The 19,582-nt window shown below is 37.1% G+C and overlaps 1 protein-coding gene across 3 annotated transcripts in view; it reads left to right on the plus strand.

Moving 5' to 3' along the window:
• The window catches only part of LOC134847712 (tRNA (cytidine(32)/guanosine(34)-2'-O)-methyltransferase-like), a 123,532-nt gene that overhangs the window by 101,381 nt on the left and 2,569 nt on the right, over positions 1-19,582 (plus strand). The window contains exons 2-4 of one of the 3 annotated variants that reach the window (XM_063864893.1): positions 6,727-6,935; positions 8,987-9,088; positions 16,749-16,854. In XM_063864893.1, coding sequence (XP_063720963.1) covers positions 6,738-6,935; positions 8,987-9,088; positions 16,749-16,854 — 406 coding nt within the window. In that variant the 5' untranslated portion in view covers positions 6,727-6,737. The remainder of the gene's footprint in view (positions 1-6,726; positions 6,936-8,986; positions 9,089-16,748; positions 16,855-19,582) is intronic. The other 2 variants (XM_063864894.1, XM_063864895.1) reach the window with 2 other exon arrangements.

Here is a 19,582-nt window from a genome sequence, read left to right on the forward strand (position 1 = left end):
TATTAAGGGCGTTAATGTGAGCATCCGCTCGACGCGGAGTGCTCGTTAACGGTTCCGCCGGTCATGATGTTATGAAAGAATAACACCCAGGAGCGCCATAAAAACATACATGTAACATTCGCCCGGAAGATACATATCGACGGATAACAAAACTAAGTCTTAAGACGACTGGCTAGCGTCTAAACAGAGCTTTGCATGTTTTTCACCGTCTCTACCAAGCCAGTACTTTTCGGTGGTCTTTCTTACATCAGGTCGACAAAAACGTTACTGTTCTCCGGCTTCGACCAGAACGCTCAAATTAACTGAATTACATGCAAAAATAGTGAGCTCATGGCTGGGTCTCAGTATCCCCAGACCACGAGGTCACTCCTAAAAACAGGGCTACTACTTATTATATTACTATTGTTTTTGTTCAGTAGATAAAAACCATCATCTCCATCGAAGATGGATCAACCCTTTCCCCCCAACTCCTAGCTTCTCATCCTTATCAAAATGAATCCAGTTGTTAATTAAATTCAATTCAGGACATGACAAGAAGCTAAAAGTTTATATAAAAGGCTAAAAGTTCCAGTCCCGAAACCCTTCCGGATTCTTGAATCCAGTGAATCAAGCTCCTCAAGTTCAATTTCACGCCAATCCGGAAGGCCGGTTCTCACCCTTCACCGTTGTTGGCAACGGCCTTGCAACTATTGTAGCAGCACAATAGTTGCAACTTGGAACGTTCTCTGCTATTGTAGTTCGTTGTCGTTTTTCTTTAATCTCGATTTTCGTTCTGTTCGCAATCACAGATAAAGTTGTTCTGTTTTTCTTAGTTCTTTTTCTAAAATGGCCGTTTCTGACGTTTCTCAGAAATGTTACGTCATCTCTTCGAAAATTTAAAATTTTAAAATACGGGAATATCCTGACCTTCACCGTTCTGCCAATCATCCGAATAACGTCGTTAATCCTTCGAAATCATCAACTCGGAAGGCCTACTGCTAAAAATTCGAAGTCTGCATAAATTGCATTTTGGCCATTCTGGTCGAATGTCACACTAAACGGATTGTTCCGATCCTGTTTTTAACGGCGTTCATGTATTTTGGGTATTTCGAGACCTAAGTATGGGAACGTTCTTATTTTCTAGAGTGGGGGGATATTTTGGTAGTAGCCTTTAAGCTGTAACGGGTTCTAGTCTCATGTCGCAAGCGAACCGAATTGGCTCTGACCGTTTTTGAGGTAGAAAAACACAAGAGATAGTGTCCCTGACTCTTGAGCCAATGGTTATAGGGCCTATTTTTCTTAAGCCTCATATGTGACCGAAGTAGGCGACTGTTACACTACAACTATTTATTGAATTATTATTGTTTTCGTTCAGTAGATAAAAATCATCATCTCCATCGAAGATGGATCAACCCTTTCCCCCAACTCCTAGCTTCTCATCCTAGCAAAACGAATTCAGATGTTAATTAAATTCAACTCAGGACATGACAGGGAAGCTAAAAGTTTATGTAAAACACTATCAGTTCCAGTCACGAGACACCTCCGGATTCTCGAATCCGGGGAAATAAGACCTTTATCTTCCTCCCGGAAGGCTGTCTCCCACCCTTCACCGTTGTTCGCAACGGCCTTGCAACTATTGTAGCGACACAATAGTTGCAACTCGGAGAGGTCTCTGCTACTTCTGCAATTTGTTGTTGTTTCTCAATCACAATTTTCGTTGTTAACGCTATCGCAACCAATGTTGTGTTTTTCTTCCGGTTTTCTGCCAAAATGGCCGTTTCTGACGTTTCCTAGAATTGTTACGTCATCAAATCGAATTTTTAAAATTTAGGAATTTCCGCATCCTGCAGCCTTCACGATTAGTCCAATCGTTCAAATAACGCTCTTATTCCTTCAAAATCGCCAATTCGGTAGGTGCGCTGCTAATAACTCGAATCTGCTGAATCTGCATTTTGGTCCATTCTGGTCGAAAGTCACAAAACCTTAGACATGTTGCCAACATACGTTATCCGCACCGAATCAGCAATGGACCCCTCTATATACTCACAGGTGAACGTCCGATAAGTGAAGTCATCGTTGAATGTCACTGGAGATACTTGGGGCATGTGCTTCGCCAAGTCAACACGCCCCCTTGCCAAGCGATGAACTTCTACATGTCTCCAAAGACAACCGGTAGTTTTCCTGGCCGACCTAGAACCACAATCGTTGCCACTATCAGCGAAGACCTCAAGAATCTGGACAAGAAAACGACTTTCTGGCGAGTCAACGACATCAAGAAACTCGAGAACCTCAGTGACCTCCAGAAACTCCGAAACGTTGCTATCGTCAGAGAAAATTGGAAACTCCTTTCTAATCATGTTGCTGCGGCTGCCAAAACAGGAAACTTGTTACCGAGTTACTTGTGAAATTGGCGTTTACTACTACTACTACAGTTTTAACCTTAAATTTTTGCACGGGATGACGTTCAACCATTGGTAGCCAAATCTATCTTGGAACGCGTTGAATCTTTTTACTTCCCTAAACAGACCGGAAAACTAACTGGCTAGGTCTAGACGGTGAAAAACGAGTAGGATTAAGGTAACTGACGCCTGCCAGACGTCAATAGGTGCTTTTTTGTGCCAGTCGGTCATATTTGGAAGTTTGACCTTGAGAGAAGCAAAAAAAACACTTGATTTTGGAGTGAAATTTAATTTTTCAAAATTTCGAATGGAACCTGTCATGCACGATTTTCTCGCGAGAACTGAAAATCAGAAAAAGAAGTTAGAACATTCAGAACAATTGAGTCGAAAACGCGGGAAAGTCGCAAGAAAAAGCAGTCGGAAATTGCTATTCGCAATTTCCATCACTATAATAATCGAGAGTAGAGCTGTCCCATCTGTGACAGAGACGAGAGCATTCCCTCGAATTGGATCATAACGACTGGAGTATTATTCGGAACTGGACTAGAGTGAACCTTCGGTTGAAAGGTGGACAGCTAGAGTGTCCCAATGGTTCACGAGAACTTACAGTCTAGAGAAGAAACTTATTCTTATTATTAAAACTGACTAACATTAAACTCATTTTAGTTACTTTATTAATTCTTGAGTTGCTTACCGACTTATTTACTTCCTGGTTCTTGAGCGTGCTATAATGTGAGTACTTAATTTAAATTCCTAGAGTGTGTTTTATAATTGTGATGTTGAGGTAAGGCGAGTTTTAGGTTGATCCATCTGAAATGGATCAAAGTTACACTGTCTAATAAAAAGTAACTTAACGGATTGTTCCAACCCGGTTTTTAACGGCGTTCATGTATTTTGGGTATCTAGAGACCTAAGTATGGGGACGTTTCTAATTCTAGAGTGGGGGGATATTTTAGTAGTAGCCTTTAAGCTGTAACGGGTCGTAGTCTCATGTCACAAGCGAACCGAACTGGCTCCGACCGTTCTTGAGGTAGAAAAACACAAGAGATAGTGTCCCTGACCCTTGAGCCAGTGGTTATAGGGCCTATTTTTCTTAAGCCTCATGTGTGACTGCAGTAGACGAATGTTACATAGTGTTTTTATGGCGCTCCTGGGTGTTTACGACATCAAGACTACGGAGTCGAACCCACTTGAGACAGCTTCGGGCTGAATGCCCATTCTAGAGTACCGGCGGTACGGTTCGAGAGGAACGTGCAAACCTTCCGGTTGTACCGTGATAGCTTTTTAAGAAAACTCGAGAAAATTTCCTGGTACGTTCTCCGAACGAGGCTTAGCTAACCGAGTAAAGGGGGGCAACTAGGGGGACAAAAACACGAGCAAAAAGACAAAAAGCAAAACAAAAACCAAAAAAGAATAGAAAAAGGAACAAAAACCATAAAACGAAAAAAGACAGTGACTTTGACACCAGATTAGTTGGATCAAACCTTTATATTAATTAAATAGTATACCCATACTGTTTTACAAGTTCGATCGTTTCGATCAACCTAGCAATTTAAACCAGTAAACTGAATAAAGTGCCCGAAGTGGGGCGTCGTCAAGGGTTTTCAGATAGCTTGGAACTACGCTCCGTCACTGTGTAGTATTTGGGCGAATGTTACACTAGTTCTAGCGTCTCTAACCATGGCTATGAGTTTAGCTATCTCCCCATATGCCAGAGTGGGATAAAGTTGCTGAGTTGACCCAACAATTTCCCTGACATTTTAATTCAATTCAATTATTTTAACTTATTCTTTTCATTCTTTTACCTACTGTTAACATTCATTTACAGATCTAGAATTAGCATTACAACGTTTTGTTGTAGCGCAGTCAAATGAATCGAGCGTGCGTGGGGAATGCCTACCCTTCCTTTTGATCTAACTACACAGTCGAATAAACGCATCAACCTTGAAAAAGTCTTCAGATGCGAAGAAGAGAGGTGGATAAAAAATTGCGCTACTTCATATAGCCCGCCCTAAGGGAAAACGGCAAAGGTGTCTTGATTCAGAAAAACACCAGTTTCTTTATTTTGCTATTTCTTGGAAAGCGTTCTGAGACTTCGTGAACACGGTTTTTTGTAGATCTTAAAATATGACCGGTGAAAGATAAACTTCAAGCTAGGAAATACAAAAAAAGACCGGGAACTTTTTGAAAAATTTGGAGGTGCTTTTGAAAAATTTTGAATTACGAGTTTGCTACATCAGGGAAAGTGGAACTAGTTTAAAACTAGTTTTTATAACCTATTATGTTCTTGGTAAAACTATCTCTATAAAGTATTTCTTACTAACCAATCATGATCCATAACTAACACTGACATTTATTTGTAATGCTGAAACTACATGTAGTTTCAGCACCAGAACAATTTGAATAAATTTTAGGAGACAGTTGTTCTCCTTTGGAACAAGTTCCAGAAACCTAACTAGCAAATACCAGCATATACTAGATCTATTGAGACTAGGAGATTTAAGAGTAAGATTAAGGTTGGTATTAGACTAAGAAGTTGCACGAATCTATCCGGCCGAGAGTAAGATAGCGTGAAAAACAGACGGCGTACCTTATCTGAAATTACTCTATGAGAAAGCTAACTCTGGCTTCAACTCAAATTGTTTTCAATCAAAGCAGATAAAACCGGCTTAATATGTGACTGACTGGGCCATTTTGTTCTCATTGGACCCAGTTTCGAGTTTTTTTAATTAAAAACTTAGTTTCACTGCGTGTGTTAGAGAGGCCGGCGTATAATTAGGAGTCGATGAACCCAGTTCAGATCCTTATATAGGTCCAGGCAACTTTTTTTCTCTGTTTTTAAGGAAAATTCTTAAATTTTTTCAGGCTCGAAATTATTTTTTTTTGCTGTTTGGTTTTTGATTTTTTTTATAAGTTCGTTTCATTTCTTCTGGTCAAAGAAAGGCAAACTTCAATATCGAACAGCAAAATTGTAAAAGTCACGAAAAAGGTGATCGACTTCTAATTTTGAAAATGGAAATTAATGATCAGATTTACCAGCGAAATCTATCTATCTGTACTATATTTAAATGCGAGTGACAGCTATCTCCCATGTTTAAGCATAAAACTTTTGCAAGTTTAACGAAAGAATTTTTTCACGTTTAAGCTATATCATATTTTGCAATGCTTAAGAAATATTTTCAATTAGTTTTCCGCAAGGTCAATAATTTTTCAGTAATTTTTTTTCGAGGCCAATTTGAGTCTGTCTGTCTGTATACCTGCTTTTTCATTTATTTGATTATGTCTGTCCACCCGTCTCCTAACTGTTTAACTTTCAATTGCGGTTCGACGATTCAGCTCAATTTAGTATTACTGTCATCCTTCGATCCTTCTTTTCGATCCTTCTTTTTCGATCCTTCTTTTTCAATCTTGTTTTTCTATTTCTTTTTCTGTCTTTTTTTGGATCCTTCTTTTTCTATCCTTCTTTTCGATCTTTTTTTAAATATTTTTTTGATTCTTTTGCTTAAATTTCTTCAATTTTTTTTCGATTTCTTTTTTAATCCTTCTTTTCGATCTTTTTCAAATTTTTTCTAATATCTTTTTCTAAATTAAAACTTAAATTTTCTAAATTAAAACTTAAATTTTCAAAAAACTTGATGTAATTTTTGTTTTCAAAATTTGAAATGCCTCACCCTTTAGTTGGGTACTGTCAGGGTACTCTCATGAGTTGTGAATCTTTTCTCCAAATATGACTGCTCAAGTCGTTGTAGTTTTCGAGATATGACGTTTTTTTGTGATTTTCAAAAAAAAATTTCAGAAATACAACGAATGTTTTTTCTTTAAAATTTGACTTTCCTATCCCTGTAGTTGGGGGTTATCCGAGTACTTTTAGGGTTCCGAACCTCGCCCCCAATAATGACTGCTCAAATCTTTGTAGTTTTCGAGATATTCTTTTATTCGAAATTCAAAAGTTGGAAATTTTTGAAAAAACAAATAGTTTTTTTTCAGTTTCCGTGCGTTCATAACTGTTTTCCAGCTGTCAGTTGGCTATGTTAAAATACTGTCGAGCGGATCAGTCCTTATTTCGGAGATTTTCTATCTTAGTAGAAAAATGTCGAACTGTTTGGCCCACAAGTGTATAGTTACATCCCCAAGATGAAGTTTTGTACGCCATTTGATTATTAGGCAAGTGTTCAGCTGAGAACATGCTTTGAGCTGAAAGGTGTGGCCTTTTTCATTCCCGTACACATTTTGCAAGTATCTGAAAATAGATTTTCCGGCAAATGCTGTAGCTTTTGGTTGTTCTGACGCTGCTTATTTTCTGACGCTTGAGCATCACTACTTCGCCTCTTGTTATATCCATTCATTTTAGTTTCGACAATGGGCCGGAGCTCAAAGGATAAGAGAGATATTTACTATCGAAATGCCAAGGAAGAAGGATGGAGAGCTCGCTCGGCATATAAATTGCTGCAGCTCGACGAAACGTTTCATTTTTTTGAAGGAGTTCATAATGCAGTTGATTTATGCGCTGCACCTGGGAGCTGGAGTCAAGTTCTAAGTAGCAAATTGGAAGCAAGCGTAAGTGCTGAGTTTTGGGGTCTTAGCCGTCATGAAAGTCTAGTAAGAAAAAGAAACACTTTGATAGCGCCTCCTCACTGTGATATTAGTATGTTTGATATTTTGCTGGAGGGCTATAATGGGGACAACCCTATTTTGCATACATGTAAAGAGACTACAAGCGCTCGACGGGGAGTTTTAACTACTCGGAAAAGTATGTCAAATTTATGTCATGTTTGAAAACCGATTGGTTCAATTGGAATGTAGCAATTTTCCACGCCAAATCTTGTCGAAACTCGAATCTGTTGCTTTAAAACACCACAAGAGCGTGAAAACTATGAAATGTGAACAACGATTTCTCGAAGGGTAAGAAAATTACTTAATTTCGAGAGGGCGTGAGACTCCTAATGTTTAGGTGGAACATTAAAACCCAGAACCTCGAAACATTTTTTTGTTTGGTGTTTTTTTTTGCTGCATAGAATGACCAATTTATTGGCAACTGTAGCTGCTTTTTTGGGTGCTAGTGTTTCTAAAATTTCAAGCGATCGTGGCGAGGACATGCCTCCTAATCTCCAAGTCTGATCATCGATTCCGGCTCAAGTTTTTTTTATTCAAGGCTTATTTTTACCTTTTACTTTCCTTATTTCTTTTTGTTGTATTTAGAGCAACTTTCTGTCGTTTTCTCGATTTTGTTTGCGTATTGCAGCTTATCATCTGTGTAAAAACAGGTGTACTATATTTTATTACACTTGCGATTAGCAAGGGTGATGCAACTGGGTACTAAAGTTTATGTTCCCGTTAACAACTTTGTTCTTGATTACGCACTTGGAAATATTAACCCTGTGCATCTGGCGTAGAAGTTGCTTACCTGCATACGACGACAAATGGCTGTGGTTCGAATCAGACTGGGACGTGTTTTTTGCAAGTTAGACGTTTGCTCTTTTTTGGACTATTGTCTGTCCGTTTTTTTGTCGGCCTAATTCCTGTAGCCAGATTTTCATACCTTTTTCTAATTTTCTTATTGTCTTTTCTAAAGAACAGTTGGTGAAGGTAATCGAGTTGCAAGATTTTTTGACGAGTTTTAGTTTCAATTTTTATTTTGAAATTTACTGATTTTTTTGTAATTTTTGTTGAAAAGTTTTCAATGCTTGCGATTATTATGCTCACGATTAGCACGACTTAATGATTTGGAACATATTTTTTGCCAACAATTTGTCCAACGGAATCATAAAATCATTTTCCCAAATCTGCACTTTCGTCAACCAACAGACATATTTTGACCATTTCTGTATATCAGATTCCCGTTCTATGCAATATTTATTCTGTTTACCAACTCCGGCTTGGAATAATTTCCATTTTTTGTTTTTTTTTGTTTGCAGGGCTTTTCGTTTCTCAGTATATACCTGACGGACTTAGAGGCCACATATTATGCCGTTGGATTGGAGAACAAGTTTCCAATGCGTTTGAGTCTTTTTGAAGTTTTGTTTTGATGCTAATTTTTTTAATCCATTTTCTTATTCAAGACAATTTGAGACAAATAAATGAAAAGTTTGGTAGATCTGGTTTTTGTCGAAAAAAACTCGACTTAGCGGCTTTCGTCGCCAATTATATCTGCATGTTTGACATGCTATGTTTGTGTTGTATTGCAACTGGGGGGAATCTCTGCTCCGCCACTGTGTTGAATAGTTAATCGAGCGTTCTGTTTCATCCGTTGGAAGTTTTCGGATTTTTTTGTTCTTTATGATCTCATTTAAATTTCTCTGTCGGCTCGGTTAATAAATAATTATAAGGTGCTGTTATTAAAAGAAATTATCTGAAAATATAGTTTCAGTCGATTGTTGTGTTTTTAAGGAAAATGTTTCCATTTCTTCATGACTGATTTCTGCACCTTGTTCGATTTGTCAAATGACTCTTTGTGAATCTACCGAATTTTGAGAAGGGGTGCTTATTCTTAAGCTGGCTCGTAAGAAATTGAGCCAAGGGATTGATTTTAAATGAAGAGCTTGATGTATTTAATGCCTTATAGCAACAGCAGAGATAGTAATTGTAATTAACTAAAATGATGTTTTGAGCAGGATGGTAAAATCATCAGTGTTGACTTACAGTCGATGGCTCACATACCCGGAGTAATGCAGTTACAAGGAGACATAACAAAAGAGACAACTGCGAACAAGGTTAAATGCTTACGCTTGCGATTAGCAAGCCTTATCAATTCGGAATATAGGCTTTTTTCGGGCTAACAACAAGTTAAACAAAATCAGTTGAATCACTTATGATGCTGCTATGCTGCTGACATGCTCAACTTCATGAATGTTCAAATTGAACTGAGTGGGTACTAGTTACTACTGGTATTTGCTATAGCTAGAACTCCAACCATTATGTGTATAATTAAACAGTTTCGATACTAAGTTTCTGCTAATGAGTTTTTGGCTTCATAGTTGTCGACTCAACCTCTGTCGGTTTAGTTTCCAAATTCTGAAGTTCACTCTACACATTTTACTCCTCTAAATGTCCGGCAGTACTTTTGATATCGATAAGGCTCTGTCACCAATTTGTGAATGCCCATAGTCAACCCCACTAGGACTTCTTTGAAAAATTTAAAGAAATTGTAGCTCAAAAAATATAATTTTTTTTTAGTTTTTCCATTTCCAGCGTCAATTGGAACTTTAGTCGAAGTTCTGATAATTTAACGTTATTGTAACGTTGTTTGAAGCTTTGAAGCGTCATGTTGTTTTAATCGTTTAATTTTTTGTATCGCAAGTGGTGCGAAGGTCAGCTTCGCTTCTGTGTACAAGATACAAACTGGAATCTTGTCAGATATATCTTACTTTTTATGCCCTAATATCTGCGCAAGTAAATGTTTTTATTATATAACCAGTTTAATTTTTCCAGCCTAAATTGCATAAATTAGTTCACAGCAAAATTGGTGCTCAATTTGAATATCTGCGTACTGCGCATGTTTTATTCGCCTTTTATTGGCTGGTGTTGGGAACAATGCTTCAAAGCGAGGGCATAATGCTTAATGTGACATGTGCACCCCAAGGTAATCCTGATGATGGGCCATTCGAATCCAGAAAGCGATCAGTTTTCATTTTCAAAAGTTTATTTGCATATTTTGAAATTTAAGCGTTTGCTTGTGTTTGCAAGGTGCAGTTTCTCCTCTCAGTCCAGCCTCACGGCTACTGATGATGCTTCTGAACGATGACTTAACCTACGCCACTCTTAGGAAGTTAGGATCCTCCAATAAACCTCAAATAAGAGAAACGGTTATCCATATCGTGAAACTCTGGTTGCTCTATATTTAATTCATTACCCGCAGCTCAATAATGCAGTGGTCTTGTAATCAGAATCAACACTCTAAAATACAAAAAATGAGAATCCAAATGTTACGGAATAACTTCATAAAGTAAAGCTTTTAACAAAATCGGACAGCGTTTTAAATTTTTGAAATTTTCTGACCTTCAAATTTGAACTACATGGAAATACTTCTTTGAAGTTTCGCGTTTGCCTTTTCGTCGGCGTTTTACGTGTTTTTTTTTGCTCTGAAAAGTTACTTGCCAATTCGTTGTTGAATCAAAAAGTTTTTTCAATTGTACTCTTGAAATAAGGCATAAATGAAATTCTTTGAAAAAGCGCAATCATTTTGCATTGCTTTTTTGTCAGTTCAACAGTTTTGAAAATTTGATTGCAATTTTAACGCCATTTCACTGTCTCAAGGTCAGAATTTTTTCTAAAATTTACGACGCCCGATAATTTGTTAAATGCTATATAGCTTTTAACAAATTTATCGGACGACCATTCAAATTTCTGAAATAAATCTGACCTTCAAGTTTGAACTAAATCGTAATGCTTCTTCGAAGTTTTGCGTTTGCCTTTTTTCGGCGTTTTATAATTTTTGTTGCTCTGAAAAATTGCATGGCAAATCGTTGTCGAATGACAAAGTTTTTTCAATTTGCTCTTTAAACAAGGCAAAAATGAAATTCTTCGAAAAGTGCAGTCTTTTTGCATTGCTCTTTTGTGAGTTCATATGCAGTTCTGAAAAATCGATTGCAGTCTCAAGGTCAGAATTATTTCAAAAATGTAAAACGGTGTCCAATAAATTTGTCGAAAGCTATAACGGCCAAATGTCGAAATGTTTTTCAGTCTAAATTCGCAATGCCAACTCTGTTAAAGACAAAGGTTGACAGTCTAAATTTTTATCACCAAAATTTTGAAAATGCTTCGAAAAACGTCGCATCGAAAACGAAAAATTTAAATAGCTGAGTACTTTTTGTCAAGATTACACGTCTATAACATCGTGATTTAATAGCATACATAACAAGTAACTGTGCGAAAATCAGAAATATTACTGAAAACTTTGACTCTTTTTCCTTTTACCCCACCTCTCACGAGCATCAATTTTGTGGTGTAGCGAGTGGTTTTACGAGGTTGGTTATGAAGACCAAATATGCTTGCATGACCTAGTTATTCTGCATGTCAATTTTCAAAACAACGGACTATGTGATGAACGTATTCACTTATTACACAAGGCAAAGCTTGTGTGATAGTATGACCTCTAATTTTTTCCACCTTAGTCGCAAATTTTGTTGGGACGCAAATATTGCTGTGACAAAATGTGTTCATTTTGAAAGTGTTCATTTTGATCAATAACCAGCTATTAAGACAGCCAATGCTAAGGATATTAACACAGACTAATTATATTACAAATAGCACTTGAGCTTCAAGGTATCATGGATCTGTAGCGTAGAGGTAGGGAAGGAGACCCGCAACAAAATAAGAGGGTTCGTCTCTGGACAGAGTCGGATGTTTTTAATGAACTTTTTCGTATACTGCTTAAAATGCATCCGCTCTATAAATTGAGGCATGTTAGTTGGTAAATTTCTTTTTTTTTCAAATTGACTGGTACTGCTAATGCGTCATAATTGGCTTGCGTCGCTTAGCAATTTTGTGGGTAGACTCATAATTGGCATGCCGCACTTAAGAATTTTTGTAGACTCAAAGATTTAATGATTCAGTTTTTCTCAGTGGCATTATCGGTCATATTTTTGCTTGTATATGCGAAGTGCAACTTGGCCTCTGTGTTTGATGATTGTTTTCTCATTTTTCTTCTTGTTAACTATCCTGCTAAATCCGATATTAGTGGTTTAATTGAAGCCACAGGTTGTTGAAAGCCTAACCTTATTTGGCATCGACCAGTTTTTTATAGCAATAAAGTTATGACCTTCAAAAAAGTCAGTTTTTTGAAATTTTGATCTTTCTTGGAAACTGGCCTATCTCAACTATCCTGCAATTTTTGTGGTTTAGGGTTCAATCGAGAAAACTGGTTGTGAGAAGTTTCTCTGCTTAAGAGGTCATGGCACTTTTTGCAGAAAAAAATTTTTGATTTCGGAAGTTTTGTAACTTTTGACTGTTTTTTAAAAAACTTTTTGACATTTCTTAAAAACTCTGAGAAATCTGAGTTGAAGGGTTCAATCGAGAGAAAATGTTGCGACAATTTTTCCTACAAAAGCGGCGACTCTTCAATTTTATGTAGCTCCACAAAAATTTTCAGTTTTCTCAATTTAGTAGAAAAAATAACTAAGGTTTTGGGCAAAGTCCAATTTTCGAAATTAACCAGTTCATCCCGCATCGATATGAAAAATTCAAAAAATATCAAGTACGTACCTCTAGCTTTAGCTGGCCGCTAGTTAAAGTTGATCGAGATATAGGAAAATTTTGGTTCACTTAATTAATTTCACTATTTTTCACTATCAATCACTTTGCAACATTTTTTCGACGTCCTTTGTTTTTTTATGTTTGTGTTGTAATGCAATAAGGTGCGAAGCTCCGCTCCGTTTTTCTATTGAAATCTTTTTCAGTTTTTTGAAACTCGAATAATGAGCAGATTAATGGGAGATTTCGATGAAAGAACTAAAATGATGTTATCCAACAGAAATTCAAAAATCAAATCGAAACATTTGGGGGGTATTATATCAATATTTTTAAAGTGGGTTTATTGCTAGCTAAGAGTGTATGAGCTACCTCAGGGTGATTGATAGTTGTTAGTGAATACTATTGCTGCGTAGCGTTGATAAATTATTGGAGGCTAGTGTTTTCAAATCTCAAGCGCACATTGTTGAGATGGGAGGACGTTAGACTCGTAATCTCCATGTCGGAGGTTTAGTTCCGCGAAATGTGTTGAATTTTCCAAAGCTTAAGTTAGCCTTTTTCGTTTGGAGCTACTTTGTGCCGCTTTCTCGCTTGTGTGCAGCTTCGCCTCGATTTTTACGCTTGTTGATTATGTTTGCTCAATGTAGCTGTGCGTCGTTAATCAAATGTGTTTTTTACTGGCTCAGCGTGGCGTTTTATTTTATTTCCCGATCCACACAATTGGACGCATCAATTTCAATCACCGGAGTAGTACAATCATATATTAAAGCTTAATTTTCTTCCTGTTCTATTTCAGGTTACAAAAGGTTAATTATCTTTACAAAAGGTTTAGTTTAGAAAAGGTTAGTTTTCTTTCTTTTCTATTTAAGGTTACTAAAGATTAATTACAAAAGGTACAAAATAGCCGATAGTATGAAAAATCAATGTTGAAGTATATTGATCGTATAAGCAATAGTAAAAAGGTCGGAAAAAGGAGTAATATCTACAGCTGAATGTCCATTCTTTTGCAAAACATTCGCTCAGTAACGCCAAATCATGAATGCGTTCTTGATTTTAAAATTAATAAGCCGCAAATCATAGCTCTTACTCAAACATGGCAGGTTTCCAATCTGTAGAAACAGTTAATAGGAACAGACGCGGTGGAGGTGTTCCTTTTTGCGTAAGCGAAGGTATTTCATTTAATAAAACTTAAGAACTGACTTCAGACGAAATGCAAATTTTGATCATTTATGCGAAAAAAGCGGAGAAAAGTATTCTAACTGTTGTCTATAAAGTTGCTCAAATGAACAATTGAAAATTTCTTGATCGATTACAAGCTTATTTACTTGAGTTGAAAATGCAGCCTGGAGATATGCACACTATATATGGATACATGAATGTTGATGTGTCAAAGTCGACAAGTGACTCTATAAATCTTTAAAACAGCCTACTTTTGTTTGAGTTAATTTTATTGAAAAGTACTCGAATAACGAAAAGCAGCGAGTCAACAATATATGTGTTTTTCATCAATTTTTTCCGATAGTCATGGTCAAACACAATTCTATATCGGATCACAAGGCGGTAAAAATTAAAGCATCATTTCAATTGAAGACAAAACTTAGCTTAAAAAACAAATTTTTGAATTTTGGGATAACTGGAACGTTTCGGATAACCATGAGATTTGCTCAAGTTCAGTTTTGCGCGCTCGCAGACCACTGAAAAAAATCAAGTCGAAAAAGGACATTGAAGATGTGAATGATTGCTTTTCACAGCTCCTAATACCTATCCAATCTACTTGTGAAAAGTTCATTCCTAAGCTCCCAATCAATAAAAATAGGACAAACTGAACAACAGCTAACAAAAAAATGAGAGTAATGAAAAGAATTTTTACAAAAAATACTGCAACATTTGAAGTTATTGTAGCTTGATAATTTTCAGGAACAATGAAAAAAGTTGAAAAGCCTGTCGAAAATCAAAAAAGTTTTTATTTGAGAGAAGACTGGAAAGCAATAGCCATAAATGTTCCAAAAATTTTTTCTGTAAAGTCATAGGTGAGATAAGAAAAAAGAGAGAACAAGTGAGATCAAAGCACAGCATTCCGAGTGCAGAAGAATTTAACTTTTTTTCTACTGAAATTGCTCAGAAGCTAGTCGAAAGTAGTACATTACCACAAAATCTAAAAAATGTTGTAGAGAATGAAAAAACATTGTTTTTTGGAAGCATTTGACCCCAACAAGTTTATGAAGCAATCAGGAACCTGAAGAAAAATAAGGGACTTGATACATACAACCAAAGTAACAACCCAATCAAAAAAAAATTAGGACGCTCATATGTGAGCTACTGAGTTGCCTTTTTAATCAATGTTTGGAGTTATCATATTATCCTTCAATTTTTCTGTTGGTTCAAGTTCAAGCATTTCTTAAAAATGGGACAGTGTCAGATTGTAGTAACATCATACCTATATCTATTTTACCAGTTACGGGTAAGTTTTTGAAAAATTGATTAAGAATTGCTTAAGAAGATTTCTGAATGAATTTGTTGTAATAACAGCACTTCAGTACGGATTCCGAAATAAAAAAAGGACAGTTGATGCTATCTTCGAGCTCACTGAACAAATAGTGGAGAACTTAGAAGATAATGTTGGCTCAGTGTGTACGTTAATAGATCTTGCAAAAGCGTTCGATGCAGTTAATCACAAAATCTTACTGGAAAAATGCGAACTATATGGTTTACGAGGTAAAGTTGTATATTTTTTGAGGTCATACCTCGAAAATCGTATACAATAGGTTAGGTCTAACAATTCATTATCGGAAACCTAAACAATCTACAATGATGTGCCATAAGGTTCAGTCCTGGGTCTTTTGTTGTATATAAATGATTTGCCAAACTTCCGTCGGCGTAATAAAGTTGTACTTTTTTGCTGATGATTGCGCATTGTTAACAGCAACCAACACAGGTTATCAGCAGAAGGTGTACTCTGTTACAAGCAATTTTGATAGTTGGTTTTGGTGAATAAGCTTCCCATAAAAAAGGATAAAACAGCCACCTTAGAATTTAACCGGAAGAAATTTTCTAACAATAGATCCCATAAGTACTTAGGTTTAGCAATTATTGGAAAATTAAATTTCATAACTCACATATATAGTTTGAAAAAAGCAGCCTAATCTTTATCGATGATCTATCAACTCAGATATTATTTTAACACATCTACACTGCTCAAGATATACAAAACGTATATTCAACCAATTTATCAATATAATGTACTGATCTGTCGCATAGCTAATAAGACGGACTTAAAAAAGACAGGAAAGACTCCTGTAGAAGATTTATTTCAAAATTAAAACTGGAAAAGTCTGAGGCATCTTCGGGACAAACAAACTCTTTTTCGTTCGAGAGTTACATGCATATGAACTTTTTAATCTCAAGGTTAAAATTTTCCGACGATTTCGTTGAAATAAAAAACATCATGAAAACACAAGGGAATAAGATATAACATATTAAGTATGTTATGGTAATTTTCCATCCCTTTGTTACAAAGATTTTTTGGTCATCTTATTTTGATTGTTAAATAAAGAAGATTTTTTCTAGTCTTTTGATTTTTGAAGAAGTTTTGCGGTCCATTTTTCTATATGATCTAAGTTTAGAAAAAGTAGGCGAATAGATTTTGCTCATGGAGATGCCACTCGACAGGCTGATGCCTTTAAGGTATTCTCCCAAGCCGAACTAAATTGCAAACGTACAATTTCATAGAATGTATGGTTTTTAGTTCTAAAATTATTATTGTTGTAAATTTTTTCCATTCGGATAGTGTTCCATCACATAAGTGGTACTCATTATTGAAGGTTCTAGAGGCCTTCGTGGTCATAGTATTTTTGCCTATTTTTTTTTTAGTTTTTTTTTAAATTTAATTGCATATTTTTTAGCACTGTATTTTGCATATTTTTTTGGCAATTCTTTCTTTCTTTTGTTGTTGATGCTTGATTTTTTTTCAATTATTTAATCTATGGAATCCGCTGCGAAATTTAAAAAAAATATTGATCGGTTTCTGGAAGTTGGCGTTTTGACGGCATATTTGAATGAGCTCAGTTTCTTTTCAAAAATGAAAGAACTGGTGTTCTATAAAAAGTATTCCACCTATTGGCAACAAAGGCAGGTGACTAAAAATGATGAGACACTCTCACTAATTGTGTGTGTTTTTGTGTGCAGGTGATCGAGTTGATGGATGGGAAGAAGGCGGAGCTGGTGGTGTGTGATGGGGCTCCAGATGTGACTGGACTGCACGATATGGACGAGTACATCCAGGCACAACTAGGTCCGTCACTCAACATACAATACACACTTGTGCTGTTCCTTCCGCAACCCTGTTTGCTTTCATCCTACTGATTGAGTTGTGACACTCTATTATCCCGCTTCCGAGTCACAGCACTTCCCTGCTGTTCATTTGATTTGACTTTCTCTACAACCTATCGTGGTACAATTAACTGCCGCTCAGCTGTGGGCGCGTTTGAGAGTAATTAGAATTAAGGTCGTTTCTGTAAATGGTTCTCAATTCCATTTCAATGGAGGTCTTCCTTTGTGGGTGCATCTAGTTGAATAACCTGATCATGTTGTTTCCTATCCTGACAGGCGAACATTGCAGTGCTTCCTCTCAACTGATTGTGGCGTTATGCGTCTAATCAAATGAGTCGCATATATCTGGTTTGCAGTGATTACAATCGCGTGTAATAACTGATTTCCTTTGACGGCTGTTCGCTTGGATCAGCTGCACAAAACGTTTTTTGTTGTTGTTTTTAGCCGTTGTTTGGGACGCGTCTGGCATGCTCTCGCCAAATTCGAGGAACGTTGCGACCTCCGTCGGCCGAAGCCACAAGTCTATAGGGGTCAAGTTTGTTCTGTTTTGGGGACAGTTCAAGAAAGGTAGCGCAGTTTGGAGAGCAACGCAGAAGGGACAGTTTGGAGGGACATTTGGGTCTATACTATTCAATAAGTATTTAAGTAAGCTGTATCCTGATCTTATTTGGGCGAGGGTGCGCCTAAACGAGCGTGGGAGGGTCTCTTCAGTTTTTGAAACTTCTTGGGGGTCTTAAGGGTAGAACTTTCGTCGGGAGGGCTTCGTCTATGGCTTTCTGCACTCGGTTTGTGTGTATGTTCTTTATAAGTGTTTTAAAATTGCTATTTTTGAATGCTTTAAGGTGGTTCAGTAAAAAATCCAGACTCGTTTGCTTTAAGTAAAATTTGTTCAAAAACCTCTTTAAAAGAGTTCAATATGTTCCCTCGTCGCTGACGGGGTGGTTGGAGGTGAGTATGGTAGAAATGGAGGGTACTAATTGGCAAGTAGGTCCTGAGGACGAATTGTGAGGCAAGGAGTTTATGGTTATTTTTGACGCTAAGTAATTTGCACTCTGAATGTAGGTGGTCAATTAGGCTCATCTTAGTACACCCAGTCACTATGTCACTATCCGCAGAGCTGCATTCTGTACTAGTTGCATTTTACTTATGGATGTATCACTCGCGGCGTGAGAACAAGCTGGACAGTCGTAGTCCTAGATTGGTCCGATAAAACTTTTGTAGGTAATATTTGAAGTCTCTTTCGACTGACCCCAATTTGAACCAGATAGCGTCTTCAAGACCGATATCCTGCGCATGGCTTTGCTTGCTGTGCGTTTGCAGTGTTCGGCAAAACTTAGTGAAGGATCAAAAAAGACACCAAGAATTTTCGTGTGCTTTAAGACCGGCCATTAGTCGTTCAGTGTGTTAAGATAATTACTTAAAATTTCAGAGGCATGTTTTATGTCGAGTGATTGGACGAAGGGGTGAAAATCATCGGCATATGCCTGAAAATTGACTTCTGGAGGGGAGTTAGCTGCATCCTGCTTAAAAAAAATAAAAAGTGTGGGCGAGAAAACAGAACCTTGGGCGACGCCTGTGCGTACGATCCTTGATGAAAACAAGGCGCCTCTTAATTGCGTTTTGGCTTGCCTGCCGCTCATATAAATTGCAATCCATTTAGCTAAACTATCTGGTACAGTGGTGACTTCAATAGTTTTCACTAATGTGCGATGGCAGACCATGTCAAAGGCATTGGATAGATCTAAGGTGGCTAGTATGGTTCTTTCAGGTGGTCGTTTTTGATTAAAACCATTGCTAATAAAAAGTTTGTGGAATGAATGACAGCCGTGCTGATTGTCAGCGTTAGGGAGATTCTTTGTAAGAGTAACATAGATAAAAATTTCTAAAATTTTTACTGCTGGTCTCAAAATCGAGACAGAGCGGTAAGAGTCCGATAGTTTAACGTCTTCGGTTGATTTTGGTAGTGGGACTACTTTTGAGTTCATCCATATTTGAGGTATCTGGTTATACAATAAGGACAAGTTGAAAGTAGGTGTTCAAAATTAATGGCAGTTGTTACCAGATGTTTCAGGCGTACGGTGCAAAACCCGTCTGGGCCCAACGCTTTTGACGGCTTAGCTGCTTTGATTGCCTCTTCTCTTTAACATGAGAAAAAAATAAATGGAACGCTAAGCATTAGTTTCAGAGTTTTTCTTTTGGTTTTCCTCTGCTGTTTGTTAGATTTGTGGGTTCTTAGTTTCGTGTATTGTATTTATTTAGCCTCTCAGAGTTTTTTTTGCCATTAAAAGAGATGGAGTTCCGGATTCGGTTCCATTAAAGGAGCGAACCACTTTCCAGAAGTTACTGGACGACGTGTGGTAATTAAACGTCCGGAGGAATTCTTGCCATTTCGGTTTTTCCGTTTTTTTTTTATCAAATCTTGGTTTAGTTTTTTAAAATGGGGTTTGAGTGGTTCTCTACTCTGATTTTATCGTGCTCTTGTGCGAGTATTTAAGTTTCGGCTGTTAAGGCAGGTGTTTAAAAACAATGGCGTCCTGCCGGAATATGGCGCCGGGCCGCCGTCAAAATTGTTTCTTAAAATTTTTTCCGCGATGTTAACGTCTTTCTTCAGTGAGCTCGTCCCAGTTGGCTTTGTTGAAGTTTCTGAAAGTCTTAGCCTTGAAAGAGATATCCTCTGTTAGAGGGAGACT

The sequence above is a fragment of the Symsagittifera roscoffensis genome, chromosome 6 (genome assembly GCF_963678635.1).
Source record: "Symsagittifera roscoffensis chromosome 6, txSymRosc1.1, whole genome shotgun sequence".
Classification (NCBI taxonomy): domain Eukaryota; kingdom Metazoa; phylum Xenacoelomorpha; order Acoela; family Convolutidae; genus Symsagittifera; species Symsagittifera roscoffensis.